Source organism: Lethenteron reissneri, chromosome 2, assembly GCF_015708825.2.
Source record: "Lethenteron reissneri isolate LAM-NWPU_2019-01 chromosome 2, ASM1570882v1, whole genome shotgun sequence".
NCBI lineage: Eukaryota > Metazoa > Chordata > Hyperoartia > Petromyzontiformes > Petromyzontidae > Lethenteron > Lethenteron reissneri.
This window is the reverse complement of record NC_083780.1, coordinates 13,936,803-13,956,045: the sequence shown is the minus strand read 5'-3', so window position 1 is coordinate 13,956,045 and position 19,243 is coordinate 13,936,803. Positions and strand designations below refer to the sequence as shown.

The following is a 19,243-nucleotide window of genomic DNA, read 5'->3' as shown; positions in this document are numbered from 1 at the left end:
GACATCATCTCACTACCACCGAGATCCCTTCAAATGCCTCTACAGCCGCACACAGCATGATGGTGCACCTTCCCGTGCCCGCCATCGAGGGCTCGTCGCTTTGCAAAGCACACTCGGGGCACCGCACTAGCGCACATGCACTGCGGTAGAGAGTGGTGGTTGGTGCTTGGCAGCCAAACTAAGATTTTATTCAACTGTCCCATCACTGGAATACATTTCCCGTGACGTGTTCGTGTGCGGGTCATCGGTGATCGAACTAAGGTCATCAACTCAATACACTTCAGAATGTGGATTAATCATGGCTGGGCAGCTAAAATCCATAATAAAAGCCAGGATCTCAACCGGTGTCAGCTCAGTGTCTCCGACACAGCCATTATGAGCCCCTGCAAGCCACCCCATGAGAGTTGGCCAATTGAGGCAGGCACACGCTTCCGACTTTGAAACTTCTTACCCTGGAATAAGGGCAACTCGGTGGAAGCTAAAACATTATTAGCTCGGTAATGAATTGTCCCCGTCTCGCGGTTCAATGATTTGGTATGATGCCAGGGGTCATGATTTGATCATCTTTTTTTTAATACATACGTGATGTTCAGTACTTCTGGATGGCTGCAGCTGTCCCGCCAATGAACCCAACGTACGGTCATTGTGCTTCTTATAACATCATGCGGCACGAATATCGTGAGCATCACAATCACTTTTAAGCAACATTGTTACACCGCGAGTGATTATCCCGTGGATGAACTTGGCCCCACCATGAGAATGTGTAATTTCCACCCATGTCTAAGAACAGCCTAAAGAGATGAGTGTGTCTCACGCTCGTTTGGGTAGAAAGATGCGATGACATTGACACTGGATCACAACTAGGGTCGATAACAATTGCAATTGTGGCAATTGGTAACGAATTGCATTCACTACTGTCTATCATAAGTGGGCGAACTGTCGATTTAACGTGCTTGTGGAAAAATAAATAATGTTTATGCTTGCTGGTTGAATTATCTGCTCCTCACTAAGGATGAGCCGAGTGGCCTCGTGACCAAAATACATCACAAACAAGTAAACCGATTACTTTGCGAGGCAGAAAAAACACTCAAAACGTTTCTGAAGCTGCATTTACATGTTCAGCATTACCTGTGTTATCTGGGTCTTCCCTCACCCCGATTACCTTGGACGTATGTAGAACTTCTTTCACACCGTACGTAGCCAACCGAGCTAATCGGAGAGGGTCGATTGTAATTGGAAACTTGCCAAACAATAGAGCTGTAATCATAATTATGATCAGGACTTAAAATGTCAATATTTCCGGGTTGCTGGTAGACAGTGGAGTAGGTGGCACATGGCTGGTAACCAAACAGACCCAGCTAATATGAAGCCCCGATTACAATCGACCCCAGCTCTGCCTTGGAATTCAACGAAGCAAAAGAGGTGTTGCCAGCCATACCCTGTCTCTCACACCTCTTTTCGACAATACAACCCTGCCAAGCCAGCTCGGCTCAGGAGGTTCCCTGGTTGTTTTCCACTGTAGATGGTGAGCCGTGCCGTTGCTGTCGCGCAGTTGACCAGGACTCACATCCCACGCAATCAACGCGTCATTAGCCCCACCACCGCTGGCCCTGTTTTGCCCCAAGCCAGATTCAATGTCACAAGGCTAGCGTAGTACGATGATTCAGTTCTGGCTCAGCATGGCAAACAGTCGGTGAAAAATCACCCGTACCACGAGGGCCCTGCGTTGCCTCGGCTCGCCGAGTATTTCTATCCATCATACAACCGAGCCGAGCCAGCACGGGGCGGGGGAGCGGCGGCATGGTACGGGTGGCATACGCATCATACTTCTTTTCCATCGTACAACCGAGCCGAGCCCACGAGGCGGACGCTGTGGAGAACGGAAAAAACGACGGGACGATGGGAAATGAGGTGAGGACGAGGCGTGATGGAGGCCATCACACCCTCTCCTGCACGAAGACGGTCTCGTGGGGGAAGAGGCCTGCCTGCCGTAGCGTCGTGTCTCCTCCCAGTGCCGCCAGCTTCCGCCGTGGGAAGTTGGTGACGAGCTCAAAGCGGTCGCCTGGGAAACCGCGTGCCTCAACTAGGCTCAGCAGGGCCTGGTGGTGCAGGAGGAGGGGTGGTGCAGGAGGAGGGGCGGTGCAGGAGAGGATTGGATTGTCGTTAGAATCTACGCGAGATCCGTGTGCGTACCAAAGAGTGTACGTGTAGTTGGTGCTCATTAAGAGCACTTTCCCCAACAGCCTATAAGGCTACATACACATTGTCTGGGGATCTTTGTCTTTGTGAGAGAGAGTGCATATGTACACATATGTAGGTAGATGTGTACATGTATTTGCATGCGTGTGCACGAGTGTTGCTAGTGTATGTGATTTATGCATGTGTAAGTGTGTGAGTGTGTAAGTGTGTGAGTGTGTGAGTGTGTAAGTGTGTGAGTATGTGAGTGTGGGGCTTACAAAAGTAGTAACAGCTGAATCTTCATCACATGCACATATTTCGTTTGTGTGCGATGTCAGTACTTTTAATGTTTGTACACATTTGTATTCGTGTGTGCGAAATGTGATGGTGGTACACGTGTGTATTTATGTTTTCGTGGTGTACGAGTATGGTTCTATGTGGTGCATGCATATGCTGTGCACGTTTTAAAGATAAGAGTGGAGATGTGGTGTGTGTGTGTACAATATTCGTGGTGTGTTTTGTGGTGCACATACGTATGAATCTATATGTGGGTGTGTGCATGTTGCGAGAGTGTCTATGTGCAGGGTGTGGTGTGTATTCGAGTGTGCGGTGTATTCGAGTGTGCGTGCCATTCGCGTGAACTCTGTGTACCTGTCGTGTGCTCTAGGGTGCGTGCGTGCTTTGTGCTCACTCACCGTTAACGTTGCCTCTGCCGCCATCACCACCTGCTCGCGTTTCCCATCTGGGAATCGAACCATGAGCCGAGACTGGGGGCCTGAGGACAGAGACAGACACGTACACACGTACATTGAGCAGTCCCCTTCCTTAACCGCCTTCCATTCCTCTCTTAAAACTTAACACTTCTCTGTTTCCCATTCTCTTCCCTCCCTTCGCACCTCCACTACTTCCCATCCCTCCCCTTACCTTTTGTGACCCCTAAATACGCTCGATCGTGTTCACTCATTCCTCAACCTTGCACGACCCCGTTTTTTTAAACCGCGTTAAGCACCTTGAGTGAAGGCGCTCTATAAATATAAAACACGTACACACCGACAGGGACGGCAAGCACATACACCACACCATGAGCCCAGGAGACCTGAAGCCTGAGACAATTTCATGACCATGTACAGAATTTTTGTCAATCCACTGCTGCATAAAATCCTACCCATGCCATGCGGGTCACGGGGGTGATTTGCACCAACCTACTGAGCCGTGGAGTTGAAATGAGATCTAATAACCCCCACAACTCGCATGGCGTGCGGAGGCCCTTATCGAGTGGTGGTTTAACAAAGGGCTGCACCTGTACACGTACATTTTTACTCCGCTACATGTCAGTCATAATAATTGCGAGTTTGTTGAGATTTTCAAAAATATATTTCGCTATCCCATAACTTATTTGTGTGCGAGCATGTGTGCTGTCTGGCGCTGGCTTCTTGATCGAATAAAGAGAGCACCCCCACGCTCCATCACCTTTCTCCTCTCCCCCCGCGCTGCCGCTGTCCTCCCACGCCGGGTTGGAGCCCTCGGTGGAGTCGACGCAGACGTCTTCATCGTCGTCGTCGTCGTCTTCACAAGTCCGAGCTGCAACCGCCCGCACTGCCCTCCGCCACCTGCACTTATGCGCAGACGGTGCATACACACGCACGCAGTGTGGAGGCGCACGCACGCACGCAGGCATGCACACAGGCAGCACACGCACACAGGCAGCACACGCGCGTATGCACACACAGCACACAGAATGCACACAGTGCACATAAACACACAGGTATGCAGACATAGGGAGGACACACACACATGCAGGCACAAGCGGTACGTACGCACACACAGTGCACACACACACGTATGTACGCACAAGCAGCAAATACACAAGCACACACAGACAGCACATACATAACATGTACCTTTGAAGTGCAAATACAAACGCACAAATTGCTCAGTCACATGTAGGTATGAAGACACTCAACACACATGCACGTGTAAGTATCAACACGTACACACACACGTACAAACACACACGCCACCTCGCGCACACGGCACCTCATTGTCGATCTCGTCGTCATCGTCGTCGTTGTCATCGTCAGAGGGGGCCCCTGACGAGTGGGGAGGAGAGGGGGCGGCCGACGGCCCGTAGTGCGTCTCCTGGGGGGACCGGCACGGCCGAATCAGCACAGATCGTTGCAACTTGGCAAAACACAGCAGCGCTCGTCAAGGCTTGGTGAGACATGACTCCGCAAGACACGACATGAATTAGAAGATAGAGCATGGCTCGGTAACACAAAGCATGACTCGGCTTGGTGAGACATGACTTCGTGAGACACGGCAAGAATTAGAAAGATACAGCATGACTTGCCAAAGACGCAAGGCAAAACTCGGTAAGATATGGAATAACTCGGGAAAACAGAGCATCGCTCGACAAGGCAGAGCAAGACATAACTTGGCATTACACACTAGTGCGACTTGACGAGGCATGATGTGATTCGGCGTGACATGACAATTTTACGTACCACACAAGGCAATTCGTCAAAACTCTGAATGGCACGGCATTACTTAAAGACACAACATAACTTGGTATACATGTACATTGAACTTCTTTCGCACCGATACTAAGCCATCCAGTGCTAATGGGAGTTGCGGAAGCAAACCCGCCAAATTGGCTGACAACCCAAACGATTCTTGTTCAGCCCCCAATGTAAAGAAGCATGCGCGATTAAACCATGCGACAGCCATCGCTGCGAGGCCCACACTCACCTGAAGTGAAGCCTGAATAGCGGCTTCCAGCTGACTGTCCTCGCTAGCATCTATCAGGCTCGCCTGGGAGAACAGGCCCAGATGGGAGGGCGTCACGTGGTGTGTGCGTGTTGTGGGGATATCACAATGAAGCAGACACGCGTAACCCAGAGAGAAGCATAATTAATAATGCCTGGTCTAGACTTGGCAGTTTTTACTGGGTGACACAGGAGAACAACGGTGCTATTTACGTAAGCAACAATAATCAAGTTTAGTGCAACGATCCAAACAATGACATTTCCTCCTTGTGGTTCCAGAGCATCTTCGATGTACCGTGGGCAGATATATAACGTGTCCTGCAAATATTGGGGGCTTTTGGAAGACCCTTAAACAAATGTGGATTCCATGACTTCTGGAATCAACATTCGATGAAATTTGTTTTTATTTAACAACCATCGTATTGAAGACATCCGTGCCATGTTCTCATCACCATCGTTACTTAATATACACCAAAAACTTGCCCATCGCAGGTTGTCCCATCACCGATTTGATCATCCGAGCCAGATTTACTGAGGTACAGTCCGCCAATTGCACCCCTGTGCGTGTATTAACCGTAAAACGTGCCACCAGCCTCACAGCGGTCGTTAAAAGTTAAAAGATCCCGCAACATTATTCTAAAAACAGTCGGCCATTGTGTGCTGGTATCACAATCCAAAATATGCCAAATTTGAAAAGTTAGTGGGAAACGAATAACAATCGTCGCCCCCGCTGCAAAATCTTAGTGGGACCCTCCTGATGAAGGGTCTTTCGAGACCCAGCGAGTGTCTCCTGGTTGAACAGTGCCGAGAGAGTGGCGAAGTTACCGTGCGCGAGCGTTTCTTTGGTTTCCCCGGTGAGGCCTCGTTGAGGTTGTACGTGGATAGGAACTCGGTGACGAGCTCAAGCAGCGAGTTGGCGTCGAGCCGATGGCACTCGAGGAGTTTCTCCCCTGCGTGTGCGCACGTGGAAAACAAAAACAGTCGGCACCAGGCTCACACCGCTAACCATTCATCATCAGCAGGCACGGTCAAATCCGCCTGCTGGATGAAGGCCTCCTCTAAGATGCCGCCACCACCACTTGCAATCCGAAGCGCCGTGTGTACATGTTAACGCTGTTTGTGCGCATATGTGTTAATAGCGGTGGGTGTGTCTTTGCATGTGTGAATGCGTTAATAGTTGCGCATGTGGGCATATTGCACGCTTGCCTGTCCTAGGGTCAAGCACGGACACGTATGGGAATTCCGTCAGCTTGTAGAACTGCATGTACCTCTGCCCCTCCTCACTGTCGTGATAAACCTGAACGGGCAAACACACCGGCGATGCAAACAAACGCATTAAGGCATGTTAGCGCACGTGTACAAAGATGAGAGAAATCAGGATATGAATGAGCAACGGTGGGGGGGGGGGGGGGTCGTGTGAGCAATCAGATGAGACCATGAGTGTAAAGTGAAAGAGCTGCAAGTGAGTAATGAAAGACGTGAGTGATCAGGGAAAGATGAATGATTAAATCATGAGGCAAGTGATCAAGCTATAGGTCGTGTGACTGAACGAGGGGTGAGAAATTGGGTGACCAAATGGGTAGACACTGAGCTATCTATAAGACGAATGGGTGAGCATTCATGCAAGTGACAGATCTAGAAAGGGGCTTAAATGGACTAAGCAAGCGAATGAGTGAGGTGTACATTTATCGAGAGAGAGCTCCAGCATGTGAGCAACTGTGATTGGGTGCAGTGGCCTCACCTGCCAGAAGATGAAGTGCTCACGGATGACAGCCTTGACTGCCTCGTGGCTCCACACGTCGCGGTTGAGACACTGGCAGGAGAAGTCCTGCACATTTTGGATATTCACCATGAGCCACTTGCGCTGCGACTGCCCCGTCTTCTTTGCCTGCCGAGCCCAGTGCGCATTCATGGTGGGAAAAGGGCAAGGAGTAAAGAATGTAAGCAGTGCCACCCAATTCTCTTTACATATTATCTTCTTCCCCAATTTGATCCTGCTTGTGATATTGGCGCCTTGTCAGGAGACTCCTGTTCAGGAAGGTCCTGCTACCTTGGGATGTTTGGCCAACTCTATTCGCGTTTGGCTTCACGTGTGAGGAAAATGGATAAACTGGAGAAAACCCACCACACGCACCGAGCGATAACACTCAGCAATGCCATCTCCTGGCCACCTCGCAGGCCCATGGCTACAACACGGCAAGCCATGGTCGGCCCACACAAGCGGACACCACAGAGTTACCACTGAGATTGCTTCCGATTCACAAACTAAGTGACAGGAATTTCCCACTCGCCCTTCCACTGAGAGTAATGTTTATTGCATGACAGTAACACTGATATCTTTGACACCGAGAGATTTAATTTGACCAAATCAAGGGAAAAACCAAGTCTACGTTGATGTTTTATTTTGTACAGCCAATGGTGACCAAGCCAACTTTACCTCACTACACTTGAAAAATTGGTTTCATCACAGGCAATTTTTGGGATTCGAACCCAGGATCTGAATGGTGCAAACTCAGCACTCTGGACCTTTGAGCCACACAGCCTTCTCAATTGCAGACTAACCCTATGAATCCTAAGGGTGCCTTTGACTGGCTCGGTGAGAGTAACAATTTGGAAAAGGCCAAACATCCCAATGCTGGATCCTCCTGGAAGAGATGCATGTATTTATTAACCTACTTGTTTAAGCAATGCACAATAACAATCCTAAGAGTGTCTTTGTCAGGCTTTGAGATGAAAGCATTAGCAATGTAAGAAAGTGAATGACTCCCAAATGAATGAACAGACCTCTTTGAAAATAGTATTTTTTATTTATAAATCTCGATGAAAATTCATGAAGTTGGCATGATGAAAAAAATCTATATTTTATACAAATGAAGCCATTTCAACAGAGGGACATCTAAGAAAACAGATGAAGCCACTTAACTGAACAGCTCTATACAAACCAAATCACTGTAACGAACAGACTTCCATAAAATTAGTAATCATTTCAGCATCACTACACAATGACTTTTGTGCATCAAGTGGCTCCTCACAATGCCACTCCCCCCTTTGCCCCTAACTCACCGTCTCGAAGGTGCCCTTGTGCATGAGGTCGATGGGCGGTCTGAAGAGGTCGGCGAGCGTCTTTAACCTCCTATCGACTGCTCCACCGTTCAGAAGCTCCTGCTCCTGCCTGACTGTGGAGAGCAACGGTGAGTTACCCACCGCAACACGTCAACTGCAACCGTTTCCTGGTAACCACTACCTGCAACCTAGAAACTGCCACCAAGCAACCAAGATCTGCTACTTGACAACTGTGACACAGCAATGACCACTGCGCAACTTCCAATTGCCAAATTTTACTCTATCCGCCACTGAGCAACCACTGACCGCCACCTGGTACTCAATAACCCATAACTCAATTTTCTTACTCAAATAAGTATTGAGGCAGTGCTCATCTGCTATGTACAGCCCTGAGCAAGTGGTGTAATTTCACATTCCTATGGCAGATGCAAGTCTATCCATAGGACAACCACTCTTGACTTTCCTGATTGCAGGCCGCTTCCTCTACCACTGAGCCGCCTGATAACTGCCAAGAAGCAGCAGCTAACCTCAACTTGCTAACTGGCACCCAGCAACTTCCAAATGCCACCTGACAACCAACTGCCACCATGCCGACATCTGCCTCACAGCACTTAACAATTCTTGTGTTGAGAAGTGACCATTCTAGTGCTACTGCTGCAGATGATGATGCATCACACTCCTACTTTTGCTACTTCTGCTGCTGATTCCAACAATACTACTGCTGTTGCTGATGATGATGCTGACACTCCCACGGTTACTGTTCATGACAGTAATGAGGCTGTTACAGTTATGACGCTGCGATGAAAACGCAATGGAGCACGGCGAGCGAGTGAAAGAGCGAGCGAGTTTTTGTACTTACTCGCTTCGGTCTGGAAGTCTCGGAATCCGTCGAACACCGACTGCGAGAGTCGGCTTCGCTTGGGGGCTGAAACGTCAAAGAGGGAGACACAAACGTCACATGCCCTGGCATTGATGGAAGCCGCTTTTACAACCGCAGGGGGTTTCTCAGCCAGTGGAGGGGCACAGTAAGCATGTGGCAATTGACCCCCATCCACCCATAGATTTTTACAGAATGTAACCGTTTAGATTGCCGTGATTTTATAGACTTCCTTGAATCGATACTTATGCTTTTTACATCTCGTTTGTAAAATGTTGCTAACTCCATTGGTCTAAATGTAACACGTGCACATATACAGCCCTTTTTGTCAATCTACTGCTGGATGAGGGCCTCCCCTATGCCGTGCAGATTGTAGAGGATACCTTTTCCTTACTTCACCATGCGGATCAGTGGAGGCTTAAGGTGAGGAGCATTTAAGCGGCAGCACAGAAGTAGAGTACTGCACACAATGTATGTTTATGCACTGCCCTCTGCTGCCCAGAACGTAGCTCCACAGAAGCCTATAAAAACTGTTTTAGGTTTAACCCTGCTTTCCAAGTGATTTGATCTTAAAGTGACAATAATGGATTCTCATACACACAATTGAATGTTTTAGATACAATGTTACATTATGAATCGATGCAGCATTATGCAAATCATATGGTGATACATTTAGGTAAATGCAATGAACAAAATTGTACAAACAAGACGAAATATTATGGAAGACAAAAGAAATCAAAAAGCAAAAATGTGGCTAAAAATAATCTATTGTTGACTAAAATTGTCACTTTTCATCAAATTACTTGAGGTGTGAAATATTACACTCCTGAGTCAGGAGGGAATAACGTATCAATGAAACTTTTGTCAGGGAGAAGCAGGATGCCAAAATAAGTCCCATAATAGTAAAGCAACGAATTTGTAAAGGTATCTGATTATTCATTAGAATTTTCCCGCCAAAGCAGAGACAGCTTGCTGGGCATAACGCTTAATGCAATGGTGGCATTTCTCCAGCGAGCCTGTGGCCTAACTGGCTGAGGAGTGGAAACTGCCCTGGACTCACCCCCAAAGATGGGTTCTGGATCCACCAGCACCTCCTGTTTCTGTGGGATGGGTGCCCGCACCTCCCCTCTACATACACAGGTGCACACGGACGCACAGGGACACGTATACACACTCACACAACCTGTATATCCATACACGCTGTTGGGGAAAATTCTGTCCCCAAAGCGGATATTGACACAAAGCACCAGGTAATAATTCAAGGCCACCTAGGAGAGGCTGAGTAACGGTTCACATATTTGTCACTGATGTTGGCTGTGAGCAGAATTGAAGGTCACCGGGTAAATAAAAGCATATACTGTAAATGCAAGTGCACACACACACAGCACAATCGATCAAGAAATCAAGAAATCAATCAATTGAGCAACCGAAAGCTGGAGCTACCTACAGAACTCAATCAAGTGTGCGAAACAATAAAACATCCAAAGATTTGAACAATATACAGCACAACCAATGGAGCAACCAACATCGCATGATATCAACCGATAATCGTGCCCAATCGGTTGCCCCGCTCACCCGTCGAGGTCTTCCGCCTGTTGCGACGTGCCAGCCGCGGCGCCGATGGTGGCCGCGGTGGCGGTGCTGAGGGCGTGTCGCGCGCGCGGTGCGTGCACCCTCCCGTGCGTGTGCGACCGCGAATGCGAGCGCGACGAGCCGGGGGGACCGTGTGCGGCATCCAGCGGGGAGGCAGCGGCCGTGGGCACGGAGCCTGCGCCGCCGTCGAGGAACATGGTGACGGCCGTGTGCAACTCATTGCCGCACGCCTCCAGCATGTGTAGCGCCACATCCTGAGATGCACCTGCAACTCAACATCAGGGAGGGGGGAGAGAGCACACAGAAATAGATAATCAGGATGGTGGGAGGTAACCAGTAAGAACAGATCACCAGGGAGGGGTAGGGAACCAGCAAAACAGGCCATGAAGGAGGGGACAAGCAGATATGGTTCATCAGGGAGGGTGAGGGAGGAATGGGAATGAGTTTCAGACACCAGACATTTCTTTATTATTGAGACACTAATGACATAAATGAGCAACCACTGGCATAAACAATTAAGTAAATGATGGCACAACCATCGAACTGCAGAATATATCAAATATAGTTGTAACAAGGTTCAGATACCAGACCTTTGATTATTAATAACACGTTGATGAAAGCTTGAATGTATCAGCTTTGTCTGTCTGAAATGTTAAGGCACGATAACCATTGTAAAGACAATCAAATTCGGAAAACTTTAGGATAAAGTTGCATTGCTATTACTGATCTGCCCTACAAAAAATGGCTGGATTGATTAGAGGCTTCCCCAAAAACTTTGAAGACAAAATCCTCCGCTAAACGGATTCGCCTTGGGTCATTATCTCACAATGGCATGTGGCTTGTGACATGATCTCTGTATGCGGTTTGAATACATATCGTTATTTAAAAACTCCCGAGCATAAAAGCACGGTGGAAAGCAATCCAAAGTCCTGCATTTGCATGATTCTATTCCTTATTGATTTAGTCTACAGCCATATCCATCCTTGAATATGCCCACTATCACGAGAAGCCAGATGCTACGCAAAATTGAGGCTTGTTAAGACAGGACTTATCGAGTGTTGCAGGCATGGGGCTGCAGTGTGCGGACAGAAGCCAGTGCTATGTTCACCCCTTGGTAAGTCTAGTAGGTACTGTATTCTTAGTCTGCTCTGGTTTCCTCCAACAAAAAGCCATTAACTAATAGAATTGACCAAACATCCCAATGAAGCAGGACCCTCCTGAAAAAAAGGGTTTCCTCTTAATATAATTGGCATTATCAGTGGGATTCATTTGGACCGCAACTCCTCCCACATCTTCCCCTGGGTCTCATTTGCCCCGGTTCTGTTTGCTGTCATGCAGCTTCTCTCGCCCTCATCTGTCCTGGATACCCTGAACCCTCCTGGTTGGCTGGCCTTATCTGTTTGGTGCTTTAGGCTTTGGCTGCCCTGGGCTCATCCAGGCTGGATGCCTCACGTATCCCTAGGCCTCGTAAGTACTGTTGTATATATCATGGCCAGGGATAAAGCCCAGTTCAACAGGTATGTACTGCTACGTACAACACTCTGCATCACCAAACACACAAAAGACAACATTTCCCTTCGTAGCAATACAGGCGGTTGGGGCAAGTGCTGTTTGCAAGCACCTATTAAGGTCGGCACAACACACAAGGGGGTGGTGTGGTGGGGAGTATGTTGGCAGTCGTGTGTCTCTCCAGTGCTGATATTAATGCACAGCGGTCGGTACTCATTGAAGGCGGAGTCGTCCGAGTGGAGGCCCCTCCACACATACACTGTCACAAACAGCTACAGAAACAGCTACGCTCGCCCACAGAGTAAATCATATCAATAGAAATGCAAGCACAGACAAATACAGATACAATGCTAACAATGAGGAACAGAGAGAGGGAAAGTGAGGCAAAAACACACACCATTGCGTTGTACACACACACCAGTAACAGTAGGTTCTTTATTTGAAAGCGGGTTAGGATACATTAAGAAAATATGTCCAAGCAAGGGAGAGGTGGGGTAAACAGGAGGCATGATACAAATCACTGACACCTCCCCCTAGTTATTCAATGAATTGTCACGTTCATGATTGCGATTGAATTTTATAATCATATACGTTTTAATTAATTCTGCCATTCTGCTTGTTCAGATTGTAATACCCGTCTCAATTTTTGTTTGTTCATTAGTCTGCATAATTGCTAGAATCGATCTTATTTAATAGATTGAAGCGTCCATTACATGCCTAGTAAATACATACAAACGTACAGCCCATTATCAATGTGCGGCTAAATTCTGGCTTCCTCACACACCTTTTCGATCATTGCCGTTGTTTGACCATACATCGCCGTGTCGGTCATTATAGTTGGTGAAAGGGATTTTCAAGACTAGTTCAGATATCACTCGCCACTGATGTTAGCTGTGGCCGGAAATCGAAATCAAGTGCCGAGTAAACGTGCAAGAACAAAATCGTTCAGAATAAAATAAATGTTAAACATTTATTATGTAGAGTGCGAACACAGTTTAGATTTCTGTACTGTACATTCAGTTGCATATCCAATCCATCACATATCTGCATTCATCAATTAAATATCCACCAGTGCAGTATTTGCCTCGTGTTTAATTGTAATATTCTATAATTATCAGATTGTTCACACATCTAACCTTTTCAATTACCTGCCAATACATGTCCCCCCGGCAAGTTGCACATGCAAGGTTCTCCTGTATTTAAGTAAGTTTTATGGTTTCTCACTAAACAGAGGTGAGTGCTTAATTTCTGCCAAACTGACCTGTGTGGCAGTCACCCAGCAGGGGATTGATAATAATATTGACTGCTTTCCAACCATGTGGTGCAAATTCCACATTCCTGTGCCAGAGGTCAGTCATTCATAATCAATCAGAATCTCAACCATGCTTGATTTCCATGAGCCATCAATCCACTGCTGGATGAGCACAATATTCCACCACGCTGGGCAAATGTGGGGTGGTAAGAGCGGGGAGGCACACTGAACTCTGCTGCCCACCACATGTCCCCCCACCAGCCTATAGCACCTGTTATGCACGGTGGGGGTATACATTCTACACAGGGTCTCATCATCGTATATGATTAACCATTGCTGATTTCGAACCAGTTGTTGAAAATTACACATTCTTGCTTAATTGCAAAGATAGTTGCTGTCCTTGCAGTGTTGTATAAATCCACAAAGTAGTACTTATTTTACTGACCTAGCAAGAGGAATGAAGATGATAGTCGGTGTGAATTCTTAACAATATGCCAGGCTCTGATACTTAATTATTTAAGGTCAAACTTTTACTGCGTAAACAAACAGCATTTTGCCAGAAACGCCATTCCACATTTCCATGCCCGGGCCTCGTACATTCAAGAGACGACCACCGTCGACTTCCTGTAAAGTGGTGCTCGTTTTATCTGCACCATCGAGATTACTGCTTCATATTGTTAACTTTAAACATTTGTGGATGGTTTGGACTGGAGGTTTTATCAGTACTTAAAAGTTATCATTCATAAGTAATTACGAAAAATAATGAGCTTATAAAATCCACGTAAAAAATATTGTTACGAAAACTTAAATCTAAATTCTGCACTTGCCACACAACCAAATCTAAATACACACGCATACATATCTATCGTAGGCTACAATGCTAAACATAATGCCTGCATAAATGTTAGATATATCTGACAGAAACGAGCAAGCTGATCATTATAAGCCTATCGTAAAAATTATTATTAAATACTTTGACTGATCAAGTCAACATTCGCAACCCCCGCCTGACACATCAACAACATTGACATCAACTCTTCTCAAAACTTAATCACCGTCAGTGCCGCGAATAAATAACACCTTGAACGATAGTCCCGAAACAACTATCACTGTTACATTGTGTGTACAACGACAGCAACAACAGCAGCAACAACAACAACCGCCACCACCAAAGACGTTGATTACGCCACCACGGTCGGAGTAGCAGAGGCCTGAGGTAAAAAAAATTTTAAATATTTCGAAAATAAACAAAGATGCTACCGTTCGACTTCACTCGCTATGCTGATTATTTTTAAAAAGACTACGACCAGAGACGATAAGCGATGTTGGGTGTCGGCGAGCGATGGGATTCCGTTACCGGTGATCGCGCAGAAGTCGCCCACCATGGCGCCCAGCGACTCCGCGTCGCCGCTGGCGGGAGACGACGACGCCGCCATGGTCGCGCGCTGCTCGCCGGACGCGCCGATTGGCCCGCGCTCCGTCACGTGGCGAGAGGTCGCGCGCGGCCAATCGGAGCGTGAGGGCGGAGCGCGCGGTTTACCCCCCGCCCCACTGCCCCTCCCCCGCCCAACTGCCCCCCACCCCACTGCCCCACTGCCCCCCCCCGCCCCACTGCCCCCCCACTGCCCCCCCCCCCCGCCCAACTGCCCTGCCCAACTGCCCCCCCCACCCCACTGCCCCCCCACCGCCCAACTGCCCCCCCACCGCCCAACTGCCCCCCCCACCCCACTGCTCCCCCCACCCCACTGGTCCCCCCACTGCCCCCCCGCCCCACTGCCCCCCCACCCCACTGCTCCCCCCACCGCCCAACTGCCCCCCCACCCCACTGCTCCCCCCCGCCCCACTGACCCCCACTGCCCCCCCGCCCCACTGCCCCCCCACCCCACTGCCCACCCCCCCGTCCCACTGCCCCCCGTCCCACTGCCCCCCCCCCCGCCCCACTGCCCCCCACCCCACTGCCCCCCACCGCCCAACTGCCCCCCCCGCCCCACTGCCCCCCCCCGCCCCACTGACCCCCCACTGCCCCCCCGCTCCACTGACCCCCGCCCCACTACCTCCCCACACGCGCACGCGCGTGGGTTCCAGCCCCGCCCCCTTTCTCGCCCCGCCCCTTCCCGCCCCTCCCCGTCGTTTCCGCTTCGCCCCCCTCCTATAATCGCAGCAACTCCTGTAATCCGCGACTTCCCAGTTATCGGAGTGCGCTGAACATGTTAAACACGTGGCGGCCACGTGGCTTTCACGTGGTACCGGTTCTGGGTTCCCTCTCTTCACCAAATCGCACTCACCAGCGTGGTGGAGGTTTTTGGGTAAACAAATCCCCATGACCGACACGCCGTGGTTGAGGTCTTCATCCAGCAGCGAGACGTCTGGCCAAAAAAAACAACCATTACCAAGCTGCAGCAGCGTGTTCAAAATTCTCTGGCACGTGTCGTGACGGGGAGTGCGAGATCCGACCATGTCCGACCAGTGCTCACCGAGCTGCGTTGGCTTCCGGTTACCGAACGAATACATGATAAGGTTGCACTCATTCACACCACACAAAGTGCTTGCCACAAATGACCCACAATACCTTTCTGATCTCGTCAAGGAGTATAAACCATCACGCGAACTCCGGTCAACCTCGCAGTTCTTTTGGCTAACCATCGAACAAAGGCGGTCACCGCATCGCGTGATTTCAGATGCGCTTCTGCGGCCGTCTGGAACGCTCTTCCTTCCAATATTCGGAAGCCACTGTAGCTATGCACTTTTAAATCTAGATTTGAAACAAATTTCTTTAGAATTGCGTTTTGTGTTTGGTTTGTTGTCCTTCCCCCGCACCTCCGATTAGCACGTTTGGCTACGTCCGGTGCAAAAGAAGTTCAACATACACACACACATACGATAAAGTTCTATAAATTGTTATTGTAAGAGTGAAGCGTCTCCGAACCTCGAGACTCGTTGTCAGGAGGGTGCCGCTGCATTGGGATGTTTGGACAATGGCATTAATGAGAGGTTGGCTTTGTGTCGGAGGAAACCGGAGAAACCTGGAGCAATAACCACTTCGAAGGGGCGACAACTCAAGACTCCATTGCTAGACGGTCATCTCCGGACCGCCTCGCATGCCGAGATTGCATCATCACCTTCATTATCACCAACAGCATCAAAATCTCGATTTAAAGCTTTCGTGACTGCAGGGATTCATCTTCTTGGTTCTTTCGGTAAAGTCACGTAGAAGGAAAATAATAATAATAAAACATAATAAAATAATTCTCACGACGTTTCGACCTGTTCTCCACCTGAAGACGGCTGCTTGCGTTGTGGCCGAAACGTCGTGAGAATTATTTTATTATGTTTTATTATTTTATTATTTTCCTTCTACGTGACTTTACTGAAAGAACCAAGAAGAAGAAGCATCATCATTATCTCGACCGGGTGGATCAAATAAGTAGCACTGGAGAAAAGCAACAGTGGGTAGCACTGACGGACAGACTGACCCATGCCATATGAATGTGGAATTTCCACCACTAAGTCAGGACCGCCAATATAGATGGGCACCGGTAATTAATTATGGTGCCTTTGTCTGGCTACGTAAAAATACCAAAAAAGTAAAACCTGCTGACATTTTCCGTGAGTTGCCACAGCTATGTGGCTTATGTCGAGATCCGATCCTCGAAAACTCAGATGCACGCTGCCCTCTTGGAAAAAGCATCGTTTCTGGAATCACTCGGCCTGTAAATTGCATTTTTTTTATCATTATTACGCTTTTTTTAGGGTGCCACGATGGCTAGGAGATGTTACCTACCTCGCCTGGTATACAGGAGGTCGTGGGTTCGATCTCGACTTTGACGCCTGCTGCTGCTGTGTATTTGGAGTTTGTGTGTCCCTCTCTCATCATCATCACGGTGGCTAGGAGATGTTAACTACCTCGCCTGGTATACAGGAGGTCGTGGGTTCGATCTCGAATTTGACGCCTGCTGCTGCTGTGTATTTGGAGTTTGTGTGTGTCTCTCTCCCCCCTTGGTCGCGCGGATTTTTCTCCGGATCCCCTGGTTTTTTCCCTCCGCATTTTTAATCAACATCACGCGCTTAGAGTCTTTGGCTGCTATACATTTCCACGCGATAAGCAACTTTGTTGAGCCAATCATTTGTGGCCAGGTCGCTTCTAAAGAAAGAGCTGTATTTTAGCTCAGTTGGGACTTACCTGGTAAAATAAACAATTGTAATAGTTTGAAACAAGAGGCAATGCTGTGTCACGGGTCTCAACGGGTTTATTTCATCTCGTGGTTAAATAAAGGGTACAACGGCAAACGAAACTTCAACCCAGCATATGAAGCAAAGTGAGAGGTCCACACGGCCTACGCCTATACTCATAGCTGCAATACAGCGACTTACTCAGACGAGACGTTCATTTTAGTTTTTTCACGTGGCGTTAAGTGTTCTAGACGCATGTAAAACTTTGCACCAATGGCACACCACAGGGCGGGGAGTGCAGCCAATGATATAATGCACGGGGATTATAGAGGAATGGGATTCGTGCATAGAGCACGGGAAAGAATGGGAAATAAGAGGAAAATGTGGGAAGGGGACAGATACATGTGACCAGAGAAGGAGCGACTGGGATTGCAGCAAGAGCAGTTTGTGTGAATGCAGTCGCAAAGGTTCCTTCACTGGCTTCGCTTGACGAATGAATGACCTAATGACCTAATAAACTAATGACCTGATGAATGAAATGAGCGGCGGGGCAGGAAGGGGAGGAGGGGGAGAATGAATGACGAAGATGTGGGGGATGAGATTGTGGTAATGATGAGAGGGGAGGAACGAGGGTGGGGTGGGGGGGGTAAGACGTGAGCTCGCAAGTCTGTTTTCACAGGGGGCGGTAGGGAAGAGGGGGGATTCAGATGCGAGGTGGGGGGGCACATGTGAGTCACGTGATTTGCGGGAGGGCTTGAGCTGATTTAGATATACATTTGGTCATTCAAATCCGACACTCTCTCTCTCGAGAGAGAGAAATTAGGAGAAACCCACACCCCCCACCACCCCATACGACAAGGGAAGAATTCGTGCATCAGGGCGAACGCGACTTGGAATTCCGCTGTTGATTGGCGCTCACAACTAGCCACGACTCGCGTCCATTCGCCTTGCCACGTGACCGCCGCATTGCACAGACCCAGTGGTTCTCAATCTCCTGTTGGCTACGACTGCACCGCCCCCCTCCCCCCCTTGTTGAAGGTTGTCTCAACCGAGGAGTGTACACCCCCCCTCCCCCCTTGCCTCGCCCAACATGGCTCTGAGAAATAAACGCACGAATAAGAAACGTCAATTTTTTTAACCAATTTGTCTATTTTTGGCGAGGTTATCCTCACTTGTCTAAGTAACTGCAATTTCGATCGATGATTACCGAATTGTGCTTAAAAAAAACGATTTTGGAATGAATGAATTATAGCGCCTCTAGTGGCTGCACGGGTCGGTCGCGAAGCCCCCATTGTGACTTGAGTGACACGCACACGATACACAAACATCATCATCCATGATCGTGATCTGTGAGAATATTAATCTGTGACGGATCGATACGTCGATACTGACCCCCCCCCCTCGCCCGCCCGCTCCTCCTCCTCTCCCCCAGTAGCCACGACAGCGACTTGCTGTTGTCGATGAAACCTCTTCGGGGCCGTCCATAAATGACGTCACGCGATTTTGGACGATTTTAGACCCCCCCCCCTCGTCACACGGCGTCACAAAAAGTCAGACCCCCCCTCAAATATGACGTCACAAAGCTCTGCCCTCCCCCCCCAATAAAATATGCTTCAAAACGCTTTAAACTATTGTCATTGTAGTGCGTATTTAATATGGCGCTGCACTCTGATGTTGTAGGAGAAAACATTTATTAGAAAGTCTATTTAATTAAGTAGAACGTGTTGTCTATACTTATTTAAAGTTGCGCATTTTGATGTGACGTCACATTTCTCAAACACCCCCCTCCCCCCTCGTCACACATCGTCACAAATGTCTGACCCCCCCCCCCCCAGG

General features: G+C 48.6%; 1 protein-coding gene across 1 annotated transcript; it reads right to left on the bottom strand.

The window, feature by feature from the left end:
* Positions 1–588: 588 nt before the first annotated feature.
* LOC133340940 (UBX domain-containing protein 7-like) lies at positions 589–14,749 on the bottom strand. Its single transcript, XM_061549451.1, is given in 14 exon segments — positions 589–2,099; positions 2,874–2,953; positions 3,649–3,763; positions 3,765–3,788; positions 4,216–4,317; positions 4,927–4,989; positions 5,769–5,893; positions 6,150–6,240; positions 6,685–6,831; positions 8,007–8,119; positions 8,866–8,931; positions 9,944–10,011; positions 10,459–10,741; positions 14,595–14,749. Coding segments are annotated over 14 exon segments (1,518 nt in total). The 5' UTR covers positions 14,674–14,749; the 3' UTR covers positions 589–1,937.
* Between the last annotated feature and the right edge of the window lie 4,494 nt (positions 14,750–19,243).